The sequence below is a fragment of the Babylonia areolata genome, chromosome 10 (assembly GCF_041734735.1).
Source record: "Babylonia areolata isolate BAREFJ2019XMU chromosome 10, ASM4173473v1, whole genome shotgun sequence".
NCBI classification, from domain to species: Eukaryota; Metazoa; Mollusca; class Gastropoda; order Neogastropoda; family Buccinidae; genus Babylonia; species Babylonia areolata.
This window is the reverse complement of record NC_134885.1, coordinates 22,812,727-22,839,462: the sequence shown is the minus strand read 5'-3', so window position 1 is coordinate 22,839,462 and position 26,736 is coordinate 22,812,727. Positions and strand designations below refer to the sequence as shown.

At 44.8% G+C, this 26,736-nt stretch overlaps 1 protein-coding gene across 1 annotated transcript in view; it reads right to left on the bottom strand.

Annotated features, from left to right (window-relative positions):
* Nucleotides 1-1,647: 1,647 nt before the first annotated feature.
* The window catches only part of LOC143286503 (uncharacterized), a 69,457-nt gene continuing 44,368 nt past the window's right edge, over nt 1,648-26,736 (bottom strand). The window contains exons 11-17 of the mRNA XM_076594081.1: nt 17,766-17,918; nt 16,718-16,843; nt 14,707-14,814; nt 8,828-8,848; nt 7,322-7,447; nt 4,731-4,901; nt 1,648-2,591 (exon numbers count right to left, since the gene is read on the bottom strand). Of these exons, the coding sequence (XP_076450196.1) occupies nt 2,410-2,591; nt 4,731-4,901; nt 7,322-7,447; nt 8,828-8,848; nt 14,707-14,814; nt 16,718-16,843; nt 17,766-17,918 (887 nt within the window). The 3' untranslated portion in view covers nt 1,648-2,409. The remainder of the gene's footprint in view (nt 2,592-4,730; nt 4,902-7,321; nt 7,448-8,827; nt 8,849-14,706; nt 14,815-16,717; nt 16,844-17,765; nt 17,919-26,736) is intronic.

Below are 26,736 nucleotides of genomic sequence, written 5' to 3'. Positions count from 1 at the left end.
ATACTCAGCTACAAAAGTCTGCAGAACCAAACCAAGTGCACAGTCTGATTCTGTCAATGCAGGATTGTATTATCGATGTTAAATCCTGGATGACATTCAACAAACTTAAGTTAAATGATGACAAAACTGAAGCTATGATTATTTCCTCTGCAAGAATATCCACATCTACTTCTTTTTTGCCTTTATTGTGGTTGGTGATGCCACAGTTCAGTTTTCTAATTCAGCAAGGAACCTTGGAGTCATTCTTGACTCAAACCTCAGCATGCATGCTCAGATAGTAAATCTGATACGCATAGTCAATTAACTTCGTCGCATCAACTCTATCCGTCAGTACCTTTCTGTTGAAACTACTAAAACTCTTATTTCTGCTTTTGTGTTGTCACGAATTGACTACTGTAATTCTCTTCTCATCGGCTGTCCACATAATATTCTTCAGCGAATTAAAAAAAATTCAAAACAATGCTACCCGTCTGACTCTCAGAGTCCCACGTACTGATCACATTTGTCCTCACCTCCGCACTGTACATTGGCTCCCCATTGAAGCGAGAATTAAATACAAAGTTGCGTGTCTCTGCTATTCTACTTTCTATTCCAAAGGACCTACATGTCTTTCTGACCTTATCAGTGTTTACACTCCTGCAAGAAATCTCCGCTCTCCCTCTGAGTGTTACTTTTTGAAACTTCCTCGTGTGAGTACAAGAACCGTCGGCGAAAGTTCTTTCTTCTTTGCTGCTCCTCACATCTGGAACAACCGTCCTCATCATATCCGTGCATCTGATTCTATTTCTGCTTTTCGCTCATCACTAAAAATTCATCTTTTTAAAACCTATCTACAAGCATTCTCAGCTTCCTTGTTCTCCAGCACCACCCTTGTCAGCTCACTTTGGATGCATGTAGAGTGGTAGGGGGAGAGTGTATGTGTGTGTGTGGGGGGGGGGGGGGAGTGCGGGTGAAGGGGGGTGCGATGGAGGGGTTCTTGATAAAGAGTAGTCATGAACGTTTTATGTAACTTGCAATATTTTTCTTTCATGTAAAGCGCCCTAAACTCTTAGAGAGAAAGGGCGCTATATAGATGTACATTATATATATATATATATATATATATATATATATATATATATATGAGAGAGATAGAGATAGATAGATTGATTGATTGATATACACGCATGTGTGTGTACGGATGCATGTACTAATATACATATACATACATACAAATGTATATCGATCTATTTTTATCTATGTGTGTGTTTGTTTGTTCTCTTGTTCTCTCTCTCTCTCTCTCTCTCTCTCTCTCTGTATGTGCGTGTGTGTGTGTGTGTGTGTGTGTGTGTGTGTGTGTGTGTGTGTGTGTGTGTGTGTGTGTTGAGAGAGGGAGAACAAAAGAGTGAAATGAAGAGTGAGAGAATTACGCACACGCACACACACAGACGCGCGCGCGCGCACGCACACACAGAGACGCGCGCGCGCGCACGCACACACACACGCAACACACACGCACGCACGCACACAAGCATACACACACACAAACACACACACACACACGCACGCACGCAAGCAAGCATACACACACACACACACACACACACACACAAACAAACAATACACACCTCGAACACAGGTTTTAACACATTTATGCACTCTGTGTTTTTTCGCTTGAACTTTATTTGTGATTATACAGCATTTTCGTCTGCAACAAGTGTCTTGTTTTACTTCTCCTTTTTATACGGGGATAAAAAAATCTGGAAAGGGGTTGCTTTAAAGAAAGAAATTCCAAATGATATCACTCGTTCAACTGAAACATTCTAATTTCATATTGATTTTCACCTGACAATGAATAGGATTTTCTTCTAGAATTCAAAATGACCGCATGGAAGAAGAGTTGACAAAATAAGATATTCATTAACCAATAAGATACTTTTAACTGCTTATCACGTGATCGTTCAGTCAGATTCAGCTTTAATGATTATCCCATGATTCTTAAGTCAAATTCAGCTTAATGATTATCCCATGATTCTGAAGTCAAATTCAGCTTAATGATATGCGCAAATGATCATTAACAGTATATTTGAAAATGTCTAGAAACTGACTATATCACAAAATTATACACAGAAGTACGTTTGTTGCTGTGAAGAGTGATATTTTCCTTCCATGTGTCAAACAACAAAACAGAAGGTGAGATAAGATTTTTTTCTGTAAATTTGAAATTACTCTTAACAAGAACATGCTTATCCACAGACTGTACCGAAATTCCATCATTTCCCAAAACGGTCAGATGTCATTTCGGTCAAGATGCCCAAAACAAAACAAAACAAAACTATTAAAAAAAAAAAAAATCTCAACAGAATAACTATTATTGTTGACAACACGTTTCCATGGACAGTTCCTGAAATTCCGTCATTCCTAAAAGGCTCAGATCTTCATATCGGTCAAGACGCCGATGACTTGTGGCAGGTAGTCGGAGCAGAAGGCAGAGCGAGTTAAGGGGTGACAGGTACACACCTCCATGGAGTCCTTGCCGGACCGTTCCCACAATTCCCCCCACTGCCTGACCACGGAACTGTCGACAGGGTCTGTGCAGGCCCCTCCCTTCACTGTGGGCAAACATCATTACGCTTGTTAAAACTATAACTACTATCCCACCAACAACAACCATACAACTGCCAAAACTATAACTACTATCACACCAACACCACCACCACCAACAACAACAATGCAACTGCCCAAACTATGACTACTATCACACCACCACCACCACCACCACCACCACCAACAACAACAACAACAACAACAACAATTCAACTGCTAAAACAAGTATTATCACACCAACACCAACACCACCGACAACAACAATTCAACTGCTAAAACTATAACTATTATCACACCAACACCGCCACCAACAACAACAACAATTCAACTGCCAAAACTATAACTACTATCACCCCAACACCAACAACGATACAACTGCCGAAACTATAACAACTATCACACCAACACCGACAACGATACAACTGCCCAAACCATAACTACTATCACACCAACAACAAAACAACCGCCACCAACAACAATACAACTGCCAAAACTATAACTACTATCACACCAACAACAAAACAACCACCACCAACAACAATTCAACTGCCAAAACAATACTAGTATCACACCAACACCAAAACCAACACCACCACCACCAAGTCAACTGTCCAAACTATAACTACTATCACACCACCACCACCACCGCCACCACCACCACCACCACCAATTCAACTGCTAAAACTATAACTACTATCACATCAACACCGCCACCTCCACCAACAACAATACAACTGCCAAACTATAACTACTATCACACCACCACCACCACCACCACCAACAACAATACAACTGCCAAAACTATAACTACTATCACACCAACACCAAAACAACCACCGCCAACAACAATTCAACTGCCAAAACAATACTAGTATCACACCAACACCAAAACCAACACCACCAATTCAACTGCCCAAACTATAACTACTATCACACCACCACCACCACCACCACCACCACCAATTCAACTGCTAAAACTATAACTACTATTACAACAACAACAACAACTACTACTACTACTACTACTACTACTACTACTGATGATGATAATAATAATAATTTTGATGATGACAATGATGATGCTGATACTACTGCAACTGATGATGATGATGATGATGACGATGATGATGATGATGATAATTTTGATGATAATGATGATGCTGATACTACTACAACTGCTGCTTCGGAAAGAAGGCCAGAAAAACAAATGACAAAAAAGGAGGGTGGCTGTGGTGGATATATTTTTGAAAAGAGATAGGTTTTGAGCCCGAGGCCTGAAAGCAAAAAAAAAAAAACCAAGAAAAAACCACACCATATATATTGTGTTGACATCATCCATTTACTGTTTGGAGTTAATGTCCCCGATCACTCAAAAAGGAAAGCGAGTCCCTTACAGCTAAGCGTAATGCTTTCATGACGCGATTTTTTTGTTTTTCAGAATACACTGAAAATGTCTTAAATGGAAAGAAAGAAGATTACAAAGAAACAAATTGAAACTACTCCTACTTCTACTCCTGCTACTACTACTACTACTCCTGCTATTACTACTGCTGCTGCTGCTGCTGCTGCTGCTGCTGCTGCTGCTGCTACTACTACTACTACTACTACTACTACTTCTTGTTCTTCTTCCAGACATGGAGGTCGTAGCTTATAGAACATGCAGGTGTGAAGCTCATCAGTCAATAATGTTGGTAGGCAGAATGAAAAGAAGTGTTTGGGAAAAGACCACATCCTTCAAGACTGCACTACGCATGCAGCATCCAGGAGGAAGTACTGGCCAACACCGACAGCAGTAGACGCCAAGCTGTACGGCACACTGGAGGAGCTGCGACGGACGGCAGCCTTCATCGAGGACACCGGGCTGCTCATCTAACGGGAGGCGAACGAGGAAGAAGAAGAAGAAGAAGGGGAAAGACTTTAAACTGGACCAGAGATGCCACGTGACAAACCGAGAAGGGCAAACTTGTTCAATGCTGAAACATTATAGGAGAAAGGGCGCTGACCCTTGGAGTTTTTGTTTCTCTAAGAAATTATCATCACTTTGGAATCAGCAGCTGTGCGTGAAGATCCAGAAGGAGAACTGATCAAAAGTAAGTCACAAAGGTATGCGGGTACAGTATGGTTTATGACATAAACACACTTACCCCCTCTTTCCCCGCACAGGGAAGGGGTGTTGACAAGAGAGCCATCCCCTGGGATCTGCTGGTTGTTCACTTCATAGTCTTGGGTGCACACGCACTCAGCATCATCCAGGTTGAACTTGTCACCAACGAAGCGCCAGTCGTCTGGGTACTTTCCGTCACTTTTGCATGGCTCTGGTTGGTAGCATGATCTATTTCATCTTCAAATTGAATACATAAAATATGGTACGTATAAACACGGTACACACATTACTGGCCCAACACTCGGCTTATATCACAGATTGACATAAGTTTTACATTTGGGCCAACAGCAAAGTGAGAGCTGTATTATCAATGGTTTCTCCAGTCAATGGGAAATCATTTACAGCTTAGTCTTTTGTGAAGGACTATGACTCTCAAACTAGAAGGCAAAATTGCACTGGCTCTTTGTGCTGCAGCCTTGTGGGCTAGTTGGCCTTTGGGAACAATCCCAGCGCCGACTGTCCTAAAACCCTCCTGGCCTAGAGAGTGGGGATGTAACTTGGGCAAGACACTCTCCACTATAATCAAATTCTAGCCCAAATAGTCGGAACAGCAGTTGCCTCCTCTGCTGATCTGATGGTCATAGTCGGACACGACTGACTATCATATATGTGCACATTTAGCACTACAGATACAGACAATGCAAAGTAACGCATATCTGTATTCATCGAGACACCTTCATCTTCTTCGTGCATATAATATAACGATGAGAGAGAGAGAGAGAGAGAGAGAGAGAGAGAGAGAGAGAGAGAGGGGGGGGGGGGCGGGGGGGGCTTTGCCCCGTACTGAAGGGCTGACTTGCATTTTGATCAAGAGGAACAGGGACATAGTTGGAGAGAGAAAATGAATATGAATACGAATACATGCATTTATTCGGATAAGGGCCTTAGCTCCATACAATATCACACAAAAGAACGCAGGAACACAGGAAGTTAAATGCGAAGGCCACTAGCCTGAACACGTATACATAAAGATAACGATTTGAACAAAAGAAAAAAAAAGAAGAAAAAAAGAAAAAAAAGAAAGAAAAACCAGATTCAACAGAACTTAAACATAATTCCTCTGCCACACAATTTGATTTCAACATCACATCAGTTCCTCGCTGGAACGGAAAGCATAGTAAATAAAAATGGCAACATTTCTTATTACAGACCTGTCTTCATTTTGTAACAAAAATGGAATTGGCGGAGTGTTACTATTTCTATAATGTTTAAATATATACTGCTCTCATAGGTAAGCATATATAGGGCATCTAATAAGAAAATGAACTCCAGTTTCTAGATCATCACAAAAAGGACAGTTTTTTGGTGTTGACATATCGTTTTATCTTTTATTTACCTTAAGGTCGTTAACGCCTAGACGAAACTTCACCAGAGCCATTCTAAATTTTGCTATTGTAATATGCCGAGGGTATTTTTCTGACTGTAATAAAAATTTGAATTTGCGATATTCCTTAAAATGATCACTATATTCCAACTTTCACATGAGAGAACAAGAACAAGAACAAGAACAAAACTTTAATCTCCAGGCCTCCGGCCCCTAGAAAGAGGTCAAAAGTACACAATATGGTGATCACTCAACCACAACAAAATGTAAAATACGTACTAACTTAACCTGTAGAACAAAAGTGCTTCTCGTGCATTGTAAATTAATTCTAACTTTCATCATTGTTGTCACAGAATTCCTGTCGTATCTTCAGGGCATTAAATATATAAACGCATAGTTTACGAATACTGTAAACAGAACCATTCTTCATCAAGTGAACATACGATTGACCTTCAGAGTTCAGATGTTTTTGCCGCAGGTCATTGTAAAGGACACAATTGTTTATAAAATGGTTTTCATCTTCGATTACATTACAACGTTTACATGCGTAGTTTGAATTACATTTGAATGTTCTTCTAAAAAATGATCCATTTATTGGGAGCAAACCAAGCCGTAATTTTACTAAACAGTCCCTAAAACACTTTTTATCCACATATTCAAAATATTGCTCACACTGAAAACCAGTTTTAAACAGTCTGTAGTTATGATATATATCTTTAGACATTACTGATTCATCCCACTCCTGCATAAATATATCTTTCATTCTTTGCTTAAATAATGACAAAAATGTTTGCTCACAACCAACGCCTTGTTGCAACCAGACATATCCAAACCCAAGTCTAAATAAAGTATTTTTTACTAAAGACACCCAGCATTTTTTTCCCCTTTCGTCTAAGTTAAACAACATCAAATATGCCTGTCTGGGTAATCGTTGCACATTCATATTCAGCAACCTTAACCAGTACTTGATACACCTTGTTGCACTATTTATATATAGTGGATAACGTCCTAATTCGCCGTATGCAAACTTGTTTGGTACTCTAAGTGTTATGTTCAAAAAACGTGAGAGAGAGAGAGAGAGAGAGAGAGAGAGAGAGAGAGAGAGAGAGAGAGAGAGAGAGACAGAGAGAGAGAGAGAGAGAGAGAGAGAAGAGAGTGGGGGAGGGGGGGGAGGCATACCGACAGATACAGTGATGGGTGGAGAGGAGGTTGTGCGGGGAGGGAGATGTACCCCCTGTTTTACTCACGGTCAAAGTAGCGGCACTTTTCGTTACACGATTCATCCCTGATGCACGTGGCAACCCGGGTGACATACGGAACTCCTTCATACAGCGTTTGCCCCGTCTCTGCATGTTGTCCACATTCCTTGCTGTCTGTTTGGGCAAGGCAAGGTAAGGAAGTTATTTTATTTTTTAAAAATTATTGCTGCCCCATCATCTGCACCGTTTCAGTGGCATTACTCCCAGGCTGCTCATTTTGATTGCCCCATACACGGCCACACCCGGGTTAGTCCGTCACACTTCCAGCGTCGGCAGTCCACAGGGAACCATCGATGTTAGGTCGCCAGGAGGCCACACACCAGAGGAGACCCTGCACTGCTGCTGAGTCACTTCGGTGGTGTTCAGTGGTGCCTGTTCTGATTTAGTGTACTTAGGACACCACCTACTAAGCCCCCTACGACAATAATGGCTTAGTCGCGGAGCCAGACTAAGTGAGTGACCCTCCAAAAGTGGAGACCACCACCACGTCCCCAAACAATAACCCCCCATGAATCTGCCGACAATGAAGACATTGACAGGACTCATCCGAAGTACGTAAGTGGAGGGTTATCGAAACTGAGGTCACCATGAGAGCAGGGCATGAAAGGCCACAGACTTTGAGACTGTTCTGTCTATATTGATGATGATGGAGGAGGAGGATGACGATGACGATGTTGCTATGGAGGTCCATTTTGGTTTGGGACTGCGTGACAAGGCTGTACTCTATGCTTCCTGTCATAATGATATCCCGGCGTTAACCAGGCCCGAGAGATACAGACACTTGCAGTGTTGGTCAAGTAATTAGAGCAACACACCCAAAGACGCATCCTTGAAGTGGATGACACTCGACTGTGTGGTCCCAGTCTCCCCATTTAAGCCCACAGCACACTCAACTCTGGGTAGGAGCCGGCCACGGGCCGAAAAGCCCACCTCCGCTGGGATTCGAACCCGTGTCCTCCCAGCCATCAGTCCGCGACGCTAACCACTTCGCTACGGCGGCTGGTAAGGTAAGGAAGTTATTTCATGTGTCCCCTGGGAGCATCAAAACATAACACACACGCATTTTCTCTCTCTCTCTCTCTCTCTCTCTCTCTCTCTCTCTCTCTCTCTCTCTCACACACACACACACATGTGTGTGTGTGTGTGTGGGGGGGAGGGGGAGATGTGGGAAGGGGTGTGGAGGTGTGGGATGGGGTGTGTGTGTGTGCTCAACATTGTAATGGGTCAGAAGGCCTTCTACAATAAAACATTTCTGAGTTCTGAGTTCTCTCTCTCTCTCTCTTTTAATACACACATCATACAAGGAAAGCGCGTGATGTAGAAAACTAAACAAACAAACAAAAACAACCACTTTAGTACACAAGCTAGTAATTACAACAAAAACAATTATACCGAAAATGAATATGAATAGAAGAAAATTTAGTTACGTTTTCCCCCACCCAGTAACATTTAGACAGATATTCGATGTTTGACGTATGGAAAATGAATACTCACTTTTATCCGGTGCAGCATTTGCTGAAAATTGCACAGACAATTTGAGAAAACAACAAAAAGGGAAATGGAGTAAGACAGTTAAATAGATACAAACGAAAAAAAAAAAAAAACAGCCATACATGCTAAATCATTTTAAATTGATTCACACACACACACACACACACACACACACACACACACACACACACACACACACACATATATATATATATATATATATATATATATATATATATATATATATATACATGACACACGCACATATGATTATGTATTTATAATTATGTATATATACATGTGACGACATCGATTTTCATTGAGTTTCACACACACACACACACACACAACGTTCTATATATATATATATATATATATATATATATATATATATATATATATATATATATATATATATATATATATATATATATATATATATATATATATAGAACGTTGTGTGTGTGTGTGTGTGTGTGTGTGTGTGAAACTCAATGAAAATCGATATATGTATTCTGAAGTTTAGAACAATGTTGATGTATCTGTTTTTTCAGTTGTATTGCAACGTGTATCGTAATGTTCAGATCCCCTATCATAGGTGACCTGGGCCTATCTATACATGAATAAGGGATTTTGAATGTGGAATTCCTTTTCCCATATTATTCTCCCTCCGTCCCTCCCTCCCCCTTCTCTCTTTCTCTCTCCCGCCTCCCTCTCTCTCTCTGTAAGTGTGCGTGTGCGAGAGAGAGAGAGAGAGAGAGAGAGAGAGAGAGGGAGAGAGAGAGAGAGAGAGAGAGAGAGAGAGAGAGAGAGAGAGAGACAGAGAAAGAGTGTGTGTGTGTGAGTTCTGTTTTATTTTATTTTATATTTTTAATATGTCGATTCCATGCTTGTGCCTCTCTCTCTCTCTCTCTCTCTCTCTCTCTCTCTCTCTCTCTCTCTCTCTCTGTGTGTGTGTGTGTGTGTGTGTGTGTGTGTGTGTGTGTGTGTTATTTTTACCATGCTTATGCCTTTATGAAGCATAGTATTCGCATTCTATGACACATTCTATGTAACATTGTGTAGTGCATGCAATGACATATATAATGTAGTTTTGTGAAGTGTAGACCCTGTTTATGGGCGGGATCTGGATGAAAAAAAAAGCGCGTGCATGCGTGAGTGTGTGTGTGTGTGTGTGTGTGTGTGTGTGTGTGTGTGTGTGTGTGTGTGTGTGTGTGTGTGTCAAACTCAATGAAAATCGATACTTTGTATTCTGAAGTTTAGAACAATGTTGATGTATCTGTTTTTTTGTTGTTGTTTTTTAAGTTGTATTGCAACGTGTATCGTAATGTTCAGATCCCCTATCACAGGTGACCTGGGCCTATCTATACATGAATAAGGCATTTGAATGTGGAATTCCTTTCCCCATATTATTCTCCCTCCGTCCCTCCCTCCCCCTTCTCCCTCTCTCTCTCTCTCTCCAGAGAGAGAGAGACAGAGAGAGAGAGAGAGAGAGAGAGAGAGAGAGAGAGATATATGTCGATTCCATGCTTGTGCCTCTCTCTCTCTCTCTCTCTCTCTCTCTCTCTCTCTGTGTGTGTGTGTGTGTGTGTGTGTGTGTGTGTGTGTTATTTTTACCGTACTTATGTCAGGTCAGGTCTCTACCTGCCACAGGTACCATGTAACCCTGTGCTACCTGTCACATGCGGGCAGATGGAGCTCGACAGCCCGGGAAGGCAGTCCATCTAAGACAAGGAAAAGTCTGAAGTAAAACCCATGAAGTGCTAAGGAATGCAGGACAGTCTCGACATGCATTGACCCTGGGTCCATGGCCATGTCCCGACTTTCAGTAGCCGCGCCCCCGTGCCTCCGAGGAAGGTTTTTGAGCCAGAGGCTAGGACAAGGACAGTCTGATATAAAACCTATGACCTGAGGACCTCACTGTCACCGTCCCAGCTTGCTAGGCTATGGCAGATGAACCACGGGTGTAAAGGGTGGGGCCAGTACTGCGCACACTGCACTCCACCTAAAAATTCCATTGCGCAGGCTTGAAGGACACGTCCACGTCCGCGCCACCAACTATTCCAAGCCCTGTAGCGATGGGAAAGGGGCGAAAACGGCAGGTGGAAGATGTCACTGGAAGCCGCAGTTCCAATCCTGCATGCAGGCGGTTCAGGATATTGGTCGCCTGATTGTTGACCCGGAGGTGACAGCATCACTCGGCAGCACCCTGAACGACCAAGCAGCCTTTTCTAGGGACAGCACTGCTTGCTCCACACGGAGAGGGGCCTAGAAAAGGTGGTCCAAACAAATGCTCATCTCCATACCCCCCAGTTGGCTAGCCGCGGTCAACGGGCATCTCCAAACGCGGTCGAACAACAATAGAGAAGAAAAGGCCGGCACCTGCCTCACAATTCGGTGCAAAAGGACTACAGTTAGCATGCTGGAACATCCGAACCATGCGTGACTCTGCAGACAGCAACCACCCAGAAAGGCGTTCCGCTCTAGTCGCACACGAACTTCAGAGACTGAACATTGACATTGCTGCCGTCAGCGAAGTCCGCTTTGCAGGGAAAGGCAGCCTCCAGGAACACGGCGCTGGGTACACCCTCTACTGGTCAGGCAAGCCAGAGACCGAGAGACGCCTTTATGGCGTAGGCTTTATGGTCAGGAGCACCATTGCCTCCAAGCTTGAAAACCTGCCAACAGGACACTCAGACCGAATTATGTCCATGCGCCTCCCACTACGGAACAAACAGCATGCCACTCTGTTCAGCGTGTACGCTCCAACCCTCCAAGCGGACCCCACAGAAAAGGTCAAGTTTTACACTGATGTGCGCAACCTCGTTCAGAACACCCCTGCTGACGACAAGGTCATCATCCTTGGCGACTTCAATGCCAGAGTTGGCCAAGATTCAGAAGCCTGGAAAGGAGTCCTTGCCAAGCATGGCGTTGGTAATTGCAACGACAATGGGCGCCTTCTTCTCGAGTTCTGTGCAGAGCAGCAGTTTACCATCACCAACACCATTTTCCAGCAGAAGGACAGCCTGAAGACAACGTGGATGCATCCTCGGTCCAAACATTGGCACCTCATTGATTACATCCTGATGCGCCAGAGAGACGTACGAGACGTCCTACACACCCGAGTGATGCCCAGCGCGGAGTGTCATACTGACCACCGCCTCGTCCGCAGCAAGCTCAGGCTCCACTTCAAGCCCAAACCAAAGAAAGGAGGAGCTCCTAGGAAGAAATTCCAGGTCGGCAACTTTCAGTCAGCTGAAGTGAAAGCTGAATTCCAGGCGAAGCTTCAGGACAAACTTGAAGACCCCAGTTGCCCCACAGACCCCTCTCCAGAAGCACTATGGGCACAGCTGAAATCAGCCATCCTGCAGTCCTCTGAAGAAGTCCTAGGGTTCTCGTCGAAAAAGAACAAGGACTGGTTTGACGAAAACAACCAGGAGATCCAAGAATTGCTGGCGAAGAAGAGATCAGCCCACCAGGCTCACCTTGCACAACCGTCTTGTCCGGTGAAGAAAGCAACCTTCCGGCTCATATGCAGCAACCTCCAGCGCAAGCTTCGTGAGATTCAAAATGGGTGGTGGACCAACCTGGCAGAGAGGGCTCAGCTTTGTGCAGACACTGGTGACTACCGGGGCTTATACGAAGCCTTGAAGGCGGTGTACGGTCCCTCATACCAGGTCCAGAGTCCTTTGCGCAGCGCAGACGGCCAGGCGCTCTTCACAGACAAGACGTCGATCCTGAACAGGTGGTCGGAACATTTCCAGGCCCTCTTCAGCGCCAACCGCACGGTTCAAGACTCGGCAATTCTCCGCATCCCACAACAGCCAGTGAAATTACAACTGGACGAGCTACCAACCCTAGAAGAGACTGTCAAGGCCATTGAACAGCTGAAATGTGGCAAGGCAGCAGGGGTTGACGGAATTCCGCCGGAGGCGTGGAAGAATGGAGGCCCAGCACTACACTCCAAACTCCACAACCTCTTTGTCTGCTGCTGGGAGCAAGGCAAACTACCACAGGACCTCCGTGACGCAGTCATCATCACCCTGTATAAAAACAAGGGAGAAAAGTCGGACTGCTCCAACTACAGGGGGATAACTCTGCTCTCCATCGCAGGCAAGATCCTCGCCAGAGTCCTCCTAAATCGGCTGGTGCCTACTATCGCCGAAGAACATCTCCCAGAGAGTCAGTGTGGCTTTAGAGCCAACAGAGGCACCACTGACATGGTCTTCGTTCTCAGACAGCTACAAGAAAAATGTCGGGAACAGAACAAAGGACTGTATGCGACATTCGTCGATCTCACGAAAGCTTTCGACACCGTGAGCAGAAAAGGTCTGTGGGAGATCATGAAACGTCTAGGATGCCCCCCAAAATTCCTCAGCATGGTCATCCAACTACATGAGGAACAGCGTGGACAGGTCAGACACAGCAACGACCTTTCGGAGCCCTTCCCAATTGGAAATGGAGTGAAACAAGGTTGTGTCCTCGCGCCGACCCTCTTCACGATCTTCTTCAGCATGATGCTCCAACAGGCCACTGAAGATCTTGGCGACGACGACGGTATCTTCATCAGATACCGCACTGATGGCAGCCTATTCAACCTGAGGCGGCTACAGGCCCACACCAAGACACTGGAGCAACTCATCAGAGAGCTTCTGTTTGCCGACGATGCTGCCCTCGTCGCCCATACAGAAGCGGCCCTGCAGCGTATAACGTCCTGCTTCGCAGAGGCTGCGCAGCTCTTCGGCCTAGAAGTCAGTCTGAAAAAGACGGAAGTTCTCCACCAGCCTGCCCCACAGGAAGAATTCCACGCTCCTCACATCAACATCGGTGAGACAGAGCTGAAGTCGGTCCACCAGTTCAGCTACCTAGGCTGCACCATCTCGTCTGACGCCAAGATCGACAAGGAGATCGACAACAGACTTGCAAAGGCAAACAGCGCATTCGGCAGGCTGTACAAGAGAGTGTGGAACAACAAACACCTGAAGAAAGACACAAAGATCAGCGTGTACAGAGCTGTTGTACTGCCCACCTTGTTGTATGGCTCCGAAACCTGGGTCACCTACCGGCACCACATACGACTGCTTGATCGCTTCCACCAGCGCTGCCTTCGCACCATCCTCAGCATCCACTGGAGTGACTACATCACAAATGTCGAGGTCCTGGAGCAGGCAAAGACTATCAGCATCGAGGCAGTGCTGCTAAAGACCCAGCTACGTTGGGCAGGGCACGTGTCCAGGATGGAGGACCACCGCCTGCCCAAGATCGCGCTGTATGGCGAACTGTCCACTGGCCACCGTGACAGAGGAGCACCCAAGAAGAGATACAAAGACTCCTTGAAGAAAGCTCTCGGTGCCTGTCACATTGACCATCGCCAGTGGTCCGCAGTAGCCGCTGATCGAGAGACCTGGCGACGCACCATCCACCAAGCTGTCTCCTCCTTCGAAAACAACCGCAGGGCCAGCCTTGAGGACAAACGCAGAAGGAGGAAGAACCACGACGCTGCAGCCGCGAACCCAGACCAGACTTTCCCTTGCAACCGCTGCGGCCGACTCTGCTTTTCCCGCATTGGCCTTGTCAGCCATGAGCGTGCCTGCATCAGACGTGGACAACGCCCTTCCTAGATCTTCGTCAGCGAAGCCAGGCCATGATGATGTCTTTATGAAACATAGTATTCGCATTCTATGACACATTCTTGTAACATTGTGTAGTGTATGCAATGACATATATAATGTAGTTTTGTGAAATGCCTTATTCATGTATAGATAGGCGAGGTCTGGATGGAAAAAAAAGCAACAAAAAGCGTGTCAGTGCTTATCTATTATCCTCGATAATAAAGAATTTGTCTTCTCTTGTCTTGTCTTTCTCTCTGAGCATCCACTTACGATCGACAGGCCCTCTCAGCCTCCCATGACTGTTGCAGGAATACCAGAGGTTGTTGACGCGTGCAGATTCTCCAAGGGCCAGCACTCGTCCGTCGGGAGTCTCGCAAGCTTGAAGAGGGACAGACAAAGTGGAGCCAGTTAGAATGGTGGTGGTGTTTTCTTTCCTGAGGGTTGGACTCGTGTTTATGTGAGACTGCAAACTGTTGCACGTGTGATGAAGTGTGTGTGTGTGTGTGTGTGTGTGTGTGTGTGTGTGTGTGTGTGTGTGTGTGTGTGTGAATACTCACGTGTGTGGATGCTCACAAATGCGCTAAACGTGACTCATTTTTTAAAATATTTATTCCTAGTTTATTTAAATTATTTCCCCTATAGGATAGGCATCTTTCATTTTGATCATATTCTAATGCATTTACTTAACTGATTATTCATTCCACTTTCCAAACTCATACAGGTTCTCATGGCCTGATCAGTGCTTTGCATTATGCATAGTTCTAGTATTTGCTCCTTCTTTCTCTTTCTTTTTTTCTTTCTTTTCTGTTGAAAAGGAGATGAGATGTAACACATATGGATAGTCGGCTTTGAAGCTAATATTTCTGTTATCTTCCTAGACTGCTGCTTGCTTGCTGTCAAATATAACAAAAGAACAAAAAGCCATGTAGAATGGTATTTGGACAGTGTCGACCGGTGCAGAAAGGGGCTGAAGTAAATATGAACTAAGTTTCCTGTCGTTAAAATGGGCGTACCTTTTTGTACTGCTGTGAAACATGGACGACGTATCGCCGTCACATTTAACAACTTGAGCAGTTTCACCAGAGATGCCTACGAAAGGTCCTCGGCATAAAGTAGGCAAGACAAGGTCTCCAACCTCCAGGTCCTAGAGAGGAGCGGCCTGCCCAGCATCGAAAGCCTGCTGATCCAGTGACAGCTACGCTGGACAGGACACGTTGTCCGCATGACAGACAGTAGGATCCCGAAAATGCTATTGTATGGCCAGCTGAAGGAAGGCCACCGCGAACTTGGAAGACCCTGCAAGCGCTTCAAGGACACCCTGAAGACAAACCTCAAAGCCTGTGACATAGACATCGCTTCCTGGGAAACTGATGCTCTTGACCGCTCTCGCTAGAGGATGCTGTGCTCTAGTGGTATAAAGACGTTTGAAAGCAAGAGAATGCTGGCTATTAAGGAGAAGCGTGAGCGAAGGAAGCAGGGCTCAACTTCTGGAGACGTTTTCCCTTGCAACACCTGTGGGAAGTGCTGCGCATCCAGAATCGGCCTCTTCTCCCATAAATTATGAGGACACACACCGACAGATAAGCCTGCCTGCCTAATCATCCGTCGGTTCGACGGGAGACTCCAACACGCTTGATGAAGAAAAGACAAAGTGAAGCCTGTTTGATGGATGTGTATTTGCCAGTGTCAGACGGGAGAGACAGTGAATGAGCATGAAGTGCATTTTCCCCTCATTTATTAGAGGTGATTTTCTGAATAATGTACTGTGAAAACTGTAATTGTGTTGTGCCATGTTGTATTGTGTTGTCGCCTTGTGTTGTCCTGTCCTGTGCTGTGCTGTGCTGTGCTGTGCTGTGCTGTGCTGTGTTGTGTTGTGTTGTGCTGTCCTGTGCCGTGCTGTGCTGTGCTGTGTTGTGTTCTAGAAATGCAAAATGTCTTCTTTTTTCCCTCCATATTCTCTATGTTTTAACGGAATGCACAATACAAGAATATTATGATAGGAGAAATGCAAAATGTTGTTTTTTAATTCTAATTCTCTGTCTATATTTTAACGCAATGTACGATATAAGAATTACTGTGAATAATGTATTATGTAATGACTGTTATTATCACTGTTACTGGTATTGTAAACCATTGCTACTCATATTGATAGTATACCTACTACATTTAGGCAAACAACTACGACTCCAACTGTCACTATTTGTGACTTCTATTACCAATATTTTGTTATAAATGTCTTGATATATCATACCCTTGTGAGGTCCAGTACACATTTACTTACATTTATGGAATTGAGGGTACTTGAGCCCGCGGTCTCCCAGTTTATAGGTACATCGGTATGTGTTGCGGGTATTCGGGTCCACAAATTGTTCACCAAGCTTCATACAGCCTTTTGGTCCGTAGCAACCTTTCAAACAGAAATGAACGAGATCATAGTTATACTCTTTGAATTATAAAACATGTAGAAGAAAAAAATGAAATCGTATCGTCTGTCACACGATCTAAGGGATGTTGAATTTGATGTTTGAAGGAATATAGTCACCTTGTCTTGTTTCATCTTGCACGAGCGCGCGCGCGCGCGCGCACACACACACACACACACACACACACACACACACACACACACACACACACGTCTCCCACCCACACATACATACATGCATATGTACGCATATTTTACGCAGTTACATCATCATTATTATTATTATTGTTATTATCTTCGTCGTCGTCGTCGTCAATGTTGTTGTTGTTGTTGCTGTTGTTGTTGTTGCTGCTGCTGCTGTTATTGTTGCTGCTGTTGTTGTTGTTGCCATTCTTCTTTTTCTTCTTGTCGTTACACTAAAAACACACACACAAACAATATTTCTCTCTCTCTTCCTCCCACTCCCCCTCCCTCTCTCATCTGATGAACACAGTAGACAAAGCCCATAATAGTCAAATGTTGTTTAGGAATACATTGGTTATACATTTCCATAACATGTTAGAAACACTTATATTTACCAATGTTTATTTACAAGCCTGAATCTCTTTAGGGTGTTGATGTCATCTGTAAATGCTGATACTGTCCGTCCAAGAACTATGTCATCTTTATTAAGGTATCAAATAAGAGAAATCGCACTGACGTGAGATTATTTCAGGAACAAAATTGATGGTGATAGGATTGAAAAGGTTTGTACGCACCCCTTCTCAAGGAGCAAATGCCTTTGCTGAATAAACCACCCCTGTTCGTGTTTGTTTTCTTTCTCTCCCTCTGTGTCTCTCCCACTTTCTCTATCTCTGTAAAATTACTATTTTTTCTTCTGTTTTAACCCTGTCACCCATGCACGCACCTGTTGCACGTTCTCTCCACATGGGTCGGGCAGCTTTCTTATTGTTGATTCCATTGTTGAGGTCAGTGTCGTCACTATAGCACACGTACTGAGCACAGTCATCCCACGTGATCACACTCTTCACAGGGTAGCACTTCTTCTGGTGCTTACATCCTGAACAAAGAAAACAAAAGAGTTAAAAGTGCAAAGGAAAGGAATAAATAACTGTGACGAATCTTGTTAGGTGCAAGTGCGATGCTTTTTTAAGGAGAGGGCATGGAAGAACTGTTTAGGCAGCATACCCTTCTTCAGCCAGTAAATGCGCTGTGTGATCAGTATCAGTATCAGTAGCTCAAGGAGGCGTCACTGCGTTCGGACAAATCCATATACGCTACACCACATCAACGCCAAAGAAAACATATGGGTTTTTATTTCTCAGGCTTTTTAACATCCACACAATAAATTATTTTTCCTCACTCCATCCAGGTGTTAACAGGCACCTGAATTTGACTGAGGAAGTTTAAAGCGGCGTAATCAGACGATTGGGCCTCGCCTTCCAGTGTCGAGGCTTCGTCACAGAGGATATGAATTCACTGCTCTGGTGGCCCTGTCAGGCTATGGAATCTCACTTCTTTGTATCATGTTCGGATCATGAAGCTGACATCGTTCGACACGGAGGCTTTTGGATAAAAGATGTGAATGTAACATTTTCTGTGAAATGCTGTGACGTTGAAATCGGAAAGAATTGTGGAGAAAAGTAAGAAGTTGAAGATAAAGATCCTTTTTTGTCAAGAAGGAGAATTTCGGCTTCTGGGAATGCCACAGCCGTACAGTACATTTCATTTTTTTTAAATAATGATAGTTTGCTACAAGACATTTTAAGTGTTTCGGCGTTTAAAAATTCCACAGCCATACACTACATCTTATATTTTAAGATACTAATACAGTTTACGATAAGATATTACAAGTCCTAGGGACATTTCTTTTATGGTATTCAAATTGAAAAACCAAAACGAATGTGTGAATACAAGCGAGAACACACATACATACAACCAGAAGAAGTAGATGGTGGGCAGAATGGAAGACGTGTGTTTGAGATATTTTTTAATTAAACTGTGGAATCCACTTGACGGAATGAGTTTAATCATGAACAATTATATCTTATGCTGGTAACATCCATCTGATGCTGACAACCGTTTTCCGTGACCAGTGGAAAAAAATGTACTGTTGTCTAAATCTATTGGAAATATTTCCGGATTTGTTCCCACATGACTTCAATTCACTTTTGTGCAAAAACCGGTGGGTCCATGAAATAAACCTCTTGGTACTTGCATCGCCTTGCCTTGCAAGTTGATGTATTGTGTTAAAGTAATAGGTTTGTTCTTCAAAATCTACGCAGTCGTTATTAGTCGTGCATGTTGACGAAGGAAAATGCCAGTTTCTTTCCACACAACGATTGTTATTGTAAATATATCTATAATTTTTATTAAATTAAACTGACATAAAACATTCACTTATTCAAAACATTGGCCTGTCTGAAATGAAATGAAATTATGGTGCTTAGAGCCTCGCCGACCACTAAGGCCATCTCAAGGCTATCGCCGCGTCAATAACTACTACAAGGATAAAAAAAAAAAAAAAAACAACAACAACAACCAATTAAAACGAGTCACCACTTCAAACTTTCACTCCAAAGTTAAAAGAAAACTTCCATAGTTTAAAACCTTCAAATCTGGTTAAAAAGGTTCACTTCTTTTAAGAAGTCCATCAGCGCCCACGGAGGGACATCACGAAACAAAGTCTTCAAAGAAACCGCCGTGTAATGTCTGCGTCTAACGTCATGCAGATCCCAACAATCAAGGAGCACGTGTTTCACGGTGAGAGGCTCGTCACAGGGAATGCATCGAGGGGCCTCTTCCCCCTTCAACAAGTAAGAATGAGTAAAAAAAAAGTGTGCCCCGCACGCAGTCTGCACAGCACAGACTCCTCCTTTCTGTTCTTCACCCCCGAAGGGAGGGTCTCTTTTAGGTCCGGACGGATCTGGAAGAGCTTGTTGTCCGTCTGGGTGTTCCACTCCTCTTGCCAAAGATCCTTAACTCAGTACGGCCAGTCCTCTCTTCTCCTCTACACAGACCCCTCGGATGTCCAGTGGGTGTCTCAATTACCCAACCTTTAGCTTCCGTCGTCAGAATTGTGGTATTCTTTGTCAACATTCATCTCTTCAGTATAAGAGCGTTCCGCTTGTAATATTTTGATGACGGTAATTGGGGTGAAACGCTGTTAACGTCGTCTCTTTCGCCGTTCGTATGGAGAGAGTTAACGTAAGTGTTGACCTTCCGCTTCATGTCTGTATAGGGTACCAAGGATCTGGACAATTCTTTCTTTACAGCGTTCCTGGCCAGCAGGTCCACCCTTTCGTTACCACGAATGCCAACATGTCCGGGAACCCAGGCCAACACAACCTCGTATCCTTTCTTCGTTGCGAGAGTAAAAGTTTCATAAAATTCCAGCAGTTTGGGATGAGTGATATTCCTGCAGGCGATCGCCTCCAGGGCTGACAAGGAGTTGGAAAAGATCATGAATCTCTTCTGTTTCGAAGAGAGAACCATTTTTAACCCCAGAACCAGTGCGGTCAGTTCCGCAGTGTACACCAAGCTGTCAGACAGGATGTGTTCCGTTGAGGGCCGGTCAGGAAAGGCGGGACAGAACGCAGATGCAGCGACTCCGTCCTCTGACTTGGAACCGTCAGTGAAGATGCTTTGAAAAGTGGGGAATTTGTGGCACAGTTCCGAAAAGTAAGTTCTGTAGGCCAGAGAACTGGTGGTGTCTTTTCGGTATGAGGCCAGATCGAACCGGACCTCAGGTGTTGTAAAGGTCCAAGGGGGGCTGTCAGGGAACTTAGAGAAATCTGAGATGCCACCGACATCCAGATCGGCATTTTCCAAGTGCAGCTGAAAGCGGAGTCCGAGAGGAGGTATGCAGTTTGGGTTGTCTGTAAATTTCTTATCGAAAGGATTGTTGAATACAGCGTCGTAAGCAGGGTTTGTAGGTTCCGAAAACAATTTCAAATAATAATTCAGGGTCAGCTTCAATCTACGGTTGGAGAGAGGCGGTTCCCCTGCCTCTGCGTACAGGCTGTGCACAGGGGTGGTGCGGAAAGCACCTAAGCTGAGACGGAACCCTTGGTGGTGTACAGGGTCCAACAGTTTCAGATAGGACGGTCTGGCCGAGCCGTATACCACACTTCCATAATCCAGTTTGGACCGGACCAGGGCTCTGTAGAGGTGCAAGAGAGTTCTCTTATCAGCACCCCAGTTCGTGTGTGCCACAACTCGGATGATGTTAAGGGCTTTTTGGCAAGATACTTTCAGCTGTTTAATGTGGCTGAGGAAGTTCAGCTTCTGATCGAAGACGACCCCTAAAAATCTGGCTTCCTTGACCGCCGGGATGGTGGATGTTCCCAGACGGATTTCAGGGTCCGGATAGAACTGGCGAAAATTATGAAAATGGATGCATTCGGTTTTGGAGGACGAAAATGTGAAGCCATTCTCCTCTGCCCAACACTGGATTTTGTTGACGCAGAGCTGAAGCCGTTGCTGGATGCTGGCGTACGTGCTGCCGGTTGCATATAAGGCAAAATCATCCACGAACAGCGAGCTGTCCGATCCTTTCTGAACGGATTGAACGATGTAATTAATTTTGATGCTGAAAAGAGCCGGCGACAGGATGCTCCCTTGCAGGACACCCAGCTGCTGCTCGTGAATGTCGGACAGGGTGGTGCCGACTCTCACCTGGAATTGTCTGTCTTGTAAAAAATTGTGGATGAACTGAGGCAGGTGTCCTCAGAAGCCGAGCTTGTGCAAGTCGGAAAGAATACCAAACTTCCACGTGGTATTGTAAGCTTTCTTCAAGTCAAAAAATATGGCCACCACATGTTGTTTGTTCACAAAAGCATTTCTTACAGTGGTTTCCAGACGAACCAGATGGTCAACGGTAGAGCGATGCTTGCGGAAACCGCACTGTTCTTTCGCCAGAAGGCCGTCGGTCTCTAGTTTCCACATCAGTCTACCGTTGACATTATTCTCCATCAGTTTGCAGATGCAGCTGGTCAGTGCAATTGGGCGGTAGTTGGAGGGGTTCGAGGGGTCTTTTCCCGGTTTCGGCAGCGGGATTATGAGGGCTTTCCGCCAGGAGGGTGGAAAGAAGCCTGTGACCCAGATGTGGTTATAAACTTTAAGCAGTGTGTCCAGACAGGTTTGGGGAAGGTGCTTTAGGAGTTTATAATGGACCTCGTCCATTCCTGGACAGGAATCCGTACAGGTCTGAAGGGCAGATTTAAGTTCGTTCATTGTGAAAGGAAGGTTGTAATTCTCTGTGTTGTCGGAAAAGAAGTTACATGGTGTTTTTTTCTGACAGGTTTTTGGTTTTAAGAAACCGAGCAGATTTGTTAGCAGATCTCGAGTTCTGTTCTATTGTGGAGGCAAGCAAATTGGCAACTGCTTTCTTCTCTGTGACCAGAGCGTCTGAAAGTTTAAGATGGTGAAAGGTCGGGCATACGTTTTTGCCCTTAATTCTTTTTAAAACCCTCCACACTTTCTTCTTGGGTGTGTTGGAGGTTAAGGAAGAGCAGAAATCTCTCCATGACTTCCTCTGGCTCTTTTTAAAACCTGGCTTTCGCCCTCAGCTGTTGATGAGTTCGAACGCTATCAGTCTCCGGTCTCCGAAAGACGCGTCGCTGCACTCTCTTCCGAGACTTGCGGGCCTCCCGACATTCTGCGTTGAACCAGGGCGTTCTAGGGACCTGAGGCTTGGAGGTAGACGATGGGACTGCTGCTTTGGCGCAATCTAAAACGATCCGAGTCAGAGCGTCAGCAGGGTCCTTGCTTTTCAATACTGTTTCTTCCTGCAGCTCCGCTCTTATCTTGGTGGTAAAAAAACTCCAGTCTGCTTTGTCGTAGTACAGGCGGTCAGGCAGAGAGTCACCTTCTCCATCTGTGGGGCGGAGGACGACAGGAAAGTGGTCACTCCCGTGCAGATCGTCGTGCACTTTCCACTCTTAGTCCAGGACCAACGATGGATCGCAGACCGACAGATCTAAACACGAGAGCTTTCCAGAGGACAGATGCAGGTAAGTGGGAGACTTGTCGTTAAGACAGCACAATTCCATGTCGGAAAGAAGGTTTTCCAAGAGAAGACCTCGGGCTGATGTCATCTCACTCCCCCAGAGCGGGGAGTGTCCATTGAAGTCGCCCAACAGTAAAAACGGACGTGGGAGCTGGTCGACCAGGTTCATGAGGTCCTGCCTCAGAACACGGACGGAAGGAGGAAGGTAGACAGAGCAGACAGTGATGGTTTTCTCAAGCGTGACTCTGACTGCCACCGTAAAGGGGTGCTTAAAAGAACTGTACTGTATAAAAGGGACTTGCGAATAAAAAGAGCGACACCTCCCGTCAATCCCTCTTGCTTCGGTTGAGCGGGTTTAAAAACGGAGTTAAAACCAGAGAGAGATAAAACCTTGCCATCTCTTTGCAGAGTCTCCTGCAGCGCCAGCACTGAGGGTTTCAAAGCACGACAAAGCAGCTGGAGTTCCTGAAAATTGGCGTGGAACCCCCTGATGTTCCAGTGGATCACTGCCATTAAAAAAGGTTAAAAAAAAATAAAGCAGCAGCCTATTCCATCGCTACCCCCTGCTCCTGTGCTTGCGGTGGCTCAAGGTCCGCCAGGATGGAATATTTATTTTTCGAAATAATTTTTTCTGATTCCGACCGAGTCGGAATATCCACCACCTCGGCCCCTCCCGATCCCGCCGAGGCCGCAACCCTCCCCTCCTTGAGTTTTGGAGGTATTGGGGGTTTCCGGCCACTTCCGCCAGCCCGAGGGCCAGGCAGACGAGAGGCGGGGCGAGGGGTGCCGGGGGGTGGGGTGGGGCGGGAGGCGGACAACGTGCCTCCACCCGAGGCTTTTCTCTCCCGCCCAGCAGCCCCTGAGGACTGCCGCACAGGATGGGAAGGGGTGGACACGGCGTCTCCACCCAAGGCCAACGGTTCTAACAAGGCGGTTAAGTCGTCCGTCTGCGTTCCTGTGGACGTCGTCTGGACCGCGACGTCCACCATCCTGGGTCCGACGACAGAGGCGTACGACGCCCCAGGCGACGCGGCCTCCACCTGCTTCTTTGCCTCAAAGAAGGAAAGTTTCTTTTCAGTCTTTACCTTCTGGATTTGTTTTTCTTTTTTCCAGGCGGGGCAGTCTTTCGATGAGGACGGGTGGCCACCTCCGCAGTTCGCACACCGGGCTGCACTGACGCAATCGCCCTGGTGCGCCGCCTTCGAACAGGTGCCACACGCCTCTTCCTCCTTACATCGGTCCCTGACGTGTCCGAATTTCTGACATTTAAAGCATCTCAGAGGGGACGGCACATACAGGCTTACATTAACTAGCAGGTATCCGACCCGAATGTCCTTGGGGACAGAGAGTGACCTGCCCATGGATAACGTCAAGCAGCAGGAACAAACAGCACTGCCATAAAATAATATCTTTTAACTGTTATTGTTTTCTTTTTAATATCATCAGATTCGTTTCCCCATTCATCTGTGTTTTGGTGACGTGAAATCGGAGTTTTTTGTGCGGTGGATTCGGTAGGAGAGTGCTACAAGGTCCATTTGTGCGTCGACCTGTGTTCGTGGCTGTACTTCAGCCATTGTTCCGGCGGCCTCTTTAGGAGCGGTGCTCTTCTACCAGAATATTACACGCCACGATTAACACGAAGCCGAAATCAGTATTTACTTTGTTCTTTGTGTGTTAACCCTTTTTTTTTCTTTTTTTCTTTTTTCCCCAAACCCTTTTGGGTTTGTTATAGAATTTTTTTTTTTTTTTTTTTTTTAACCTGAATATGACGTCTTGCATTGACGTAACTGGATGAGGCGACGTCGTCTATACAGTTTGCGTCATTATTATGATGGAATTTAAATGGGGAAAGACTGAACAACATCTGACAGTAACCACTCCTTCAAAACAAGTACATCTCAAGTATCAAAAATCATCCTTTTCACCTGATCAGTTAAACACAGAAGAACGGTTTCTTGTTTTATTAAAAGATTCGGGAAATGACTCTCTCCAGTTGCGACATTTATATCCACATTACCATAAAAAAGCCATCCAGTCTGTAATTGGAGAGGTGGATTCTGTAACAAAACTGAGAAATAATAGTTTTTACGTCCAGTGTAAAAACGAGAGACAACGTAAGAAGTTGTTACAGACGCAAAGCATCGCGGGCATTTCTGTCTTAGCTTCAAAACCTGACCCGAAAACAGTGGGAATAGTTTTCCGAGAAGTTGACACCAGCTTTCTTTCCACTATACCTATTGTGAGCGACAGTCGGAAAATCCATCTGAAAAACGGGAGACCTGCGACAGTGATAACATTCAAACTTCATGACCTTCCAGAAAAACTAAGCTTTGAAAATGTCCATTTAAAAATATATCCATATTGTTCTCCAGTGGTAAGATGTACTTTTTGTCAATTGTTACATCACACTAAAAAATATTGTTCCAGCAATACTCATCGATGCAGCAGATGTGGACAGTCGTCTCATTCTCGAGACAAATGTACTGCTGAAAGGTTTTGTTGGAACTGCAAGGGAGACCATTCAGCTGCTTTCCATGGATGTCCGGCCAAAATCGTCGCAAGAGAAGCGAATAAACTGAAATCTAAAACTTACATTTCATTTCAAGAAGCACTTCGACAGGCAAGGTTGAATACGAATCAAAATGTGTGCGAAAAAAAGAAATCATATGCAGAAGTTGTTAAAGCTTATCATAAACTGTGTTCCAAGTCTACACAGACAGATGTACATTATGACAGTGTGTCAACACAGACTGAGGTCTTTGATGGAAAATTAATGTTGAAAAATGTATATGATGATTACACGGTATCATCAGAACGTAAAACTTCCGGTCTACATGACGTCCATTTGTCATCTGCAACAAAACCTGATCTTCACAACAACCACCTGCCATCATCATCTGAGGAGACATTACCTATTCTACATGACGACCACCCGACATTGTCACCTAAGGACACATCATCTGGTTTGCAAGACGGTCATCTGACATTGTCATCGGAGGAGACATCACTTGATCTACATGAATACCTTCTGAAATCGTCATCAGAGGAGCCATCACCTGTTCTCCACAATGACCATATGACATCATCATCTGAAAATGCTTCACGTGTTCTACACGATGACCACCTGACGTCGTCATCTGTAAAGACATCATCGGGTATACATGAAAGCCTTCCAACAGCATCACCTCAGCAGACATTACATAATCTACATGACGACCACCTGACGGCGCCAACTGGGGAGACAACTCCTGATACACATGACCACCACCTGCCGTCATCATCAGAACAGTCATCACTTAGTCCACATGAATACATAACATCACGATCTAAGCAGTCATCACCTAGTCTGCATGACGACCACCAGACGTCGCCATCTGGGGAGACAACACCTGGACTGTATGACTACCAGAGGTCGTCATCAGCGGAGACAACGACTGGTCTATATAAAGACCTTTTTACGTCGTCATCCGAGGAGATGAAACTACAGCTTGTAAACTACCTAACATTGCATCAAATCAGTCATCACATTGTCTACACGAAGAACACCTCATCACCTAGTATTTTGATAGTATAAGGCCCTTTATCTATCATTATCTTAGTTTTAAATTCGGATATCTCATTATCTAATGATATTTTTTTCTACGATTCATTCTAGCTGATAAATGACTAAGAAGTTGCAAATGTAGGAATCTATCAGTCTTGCAATGGAACTCCCGCTCTTTGAGTACAAATATTGATAATCTGCGTGCTTACCTTTTTGAAAATTCTCATCATATTCTCCTTTTTCAGTCATTGAATGTTACTAAAAATAAGTTACCGAATCTGAAAGGTTATTATTATCCTCCGGTTTATCATATAATCGAGGATT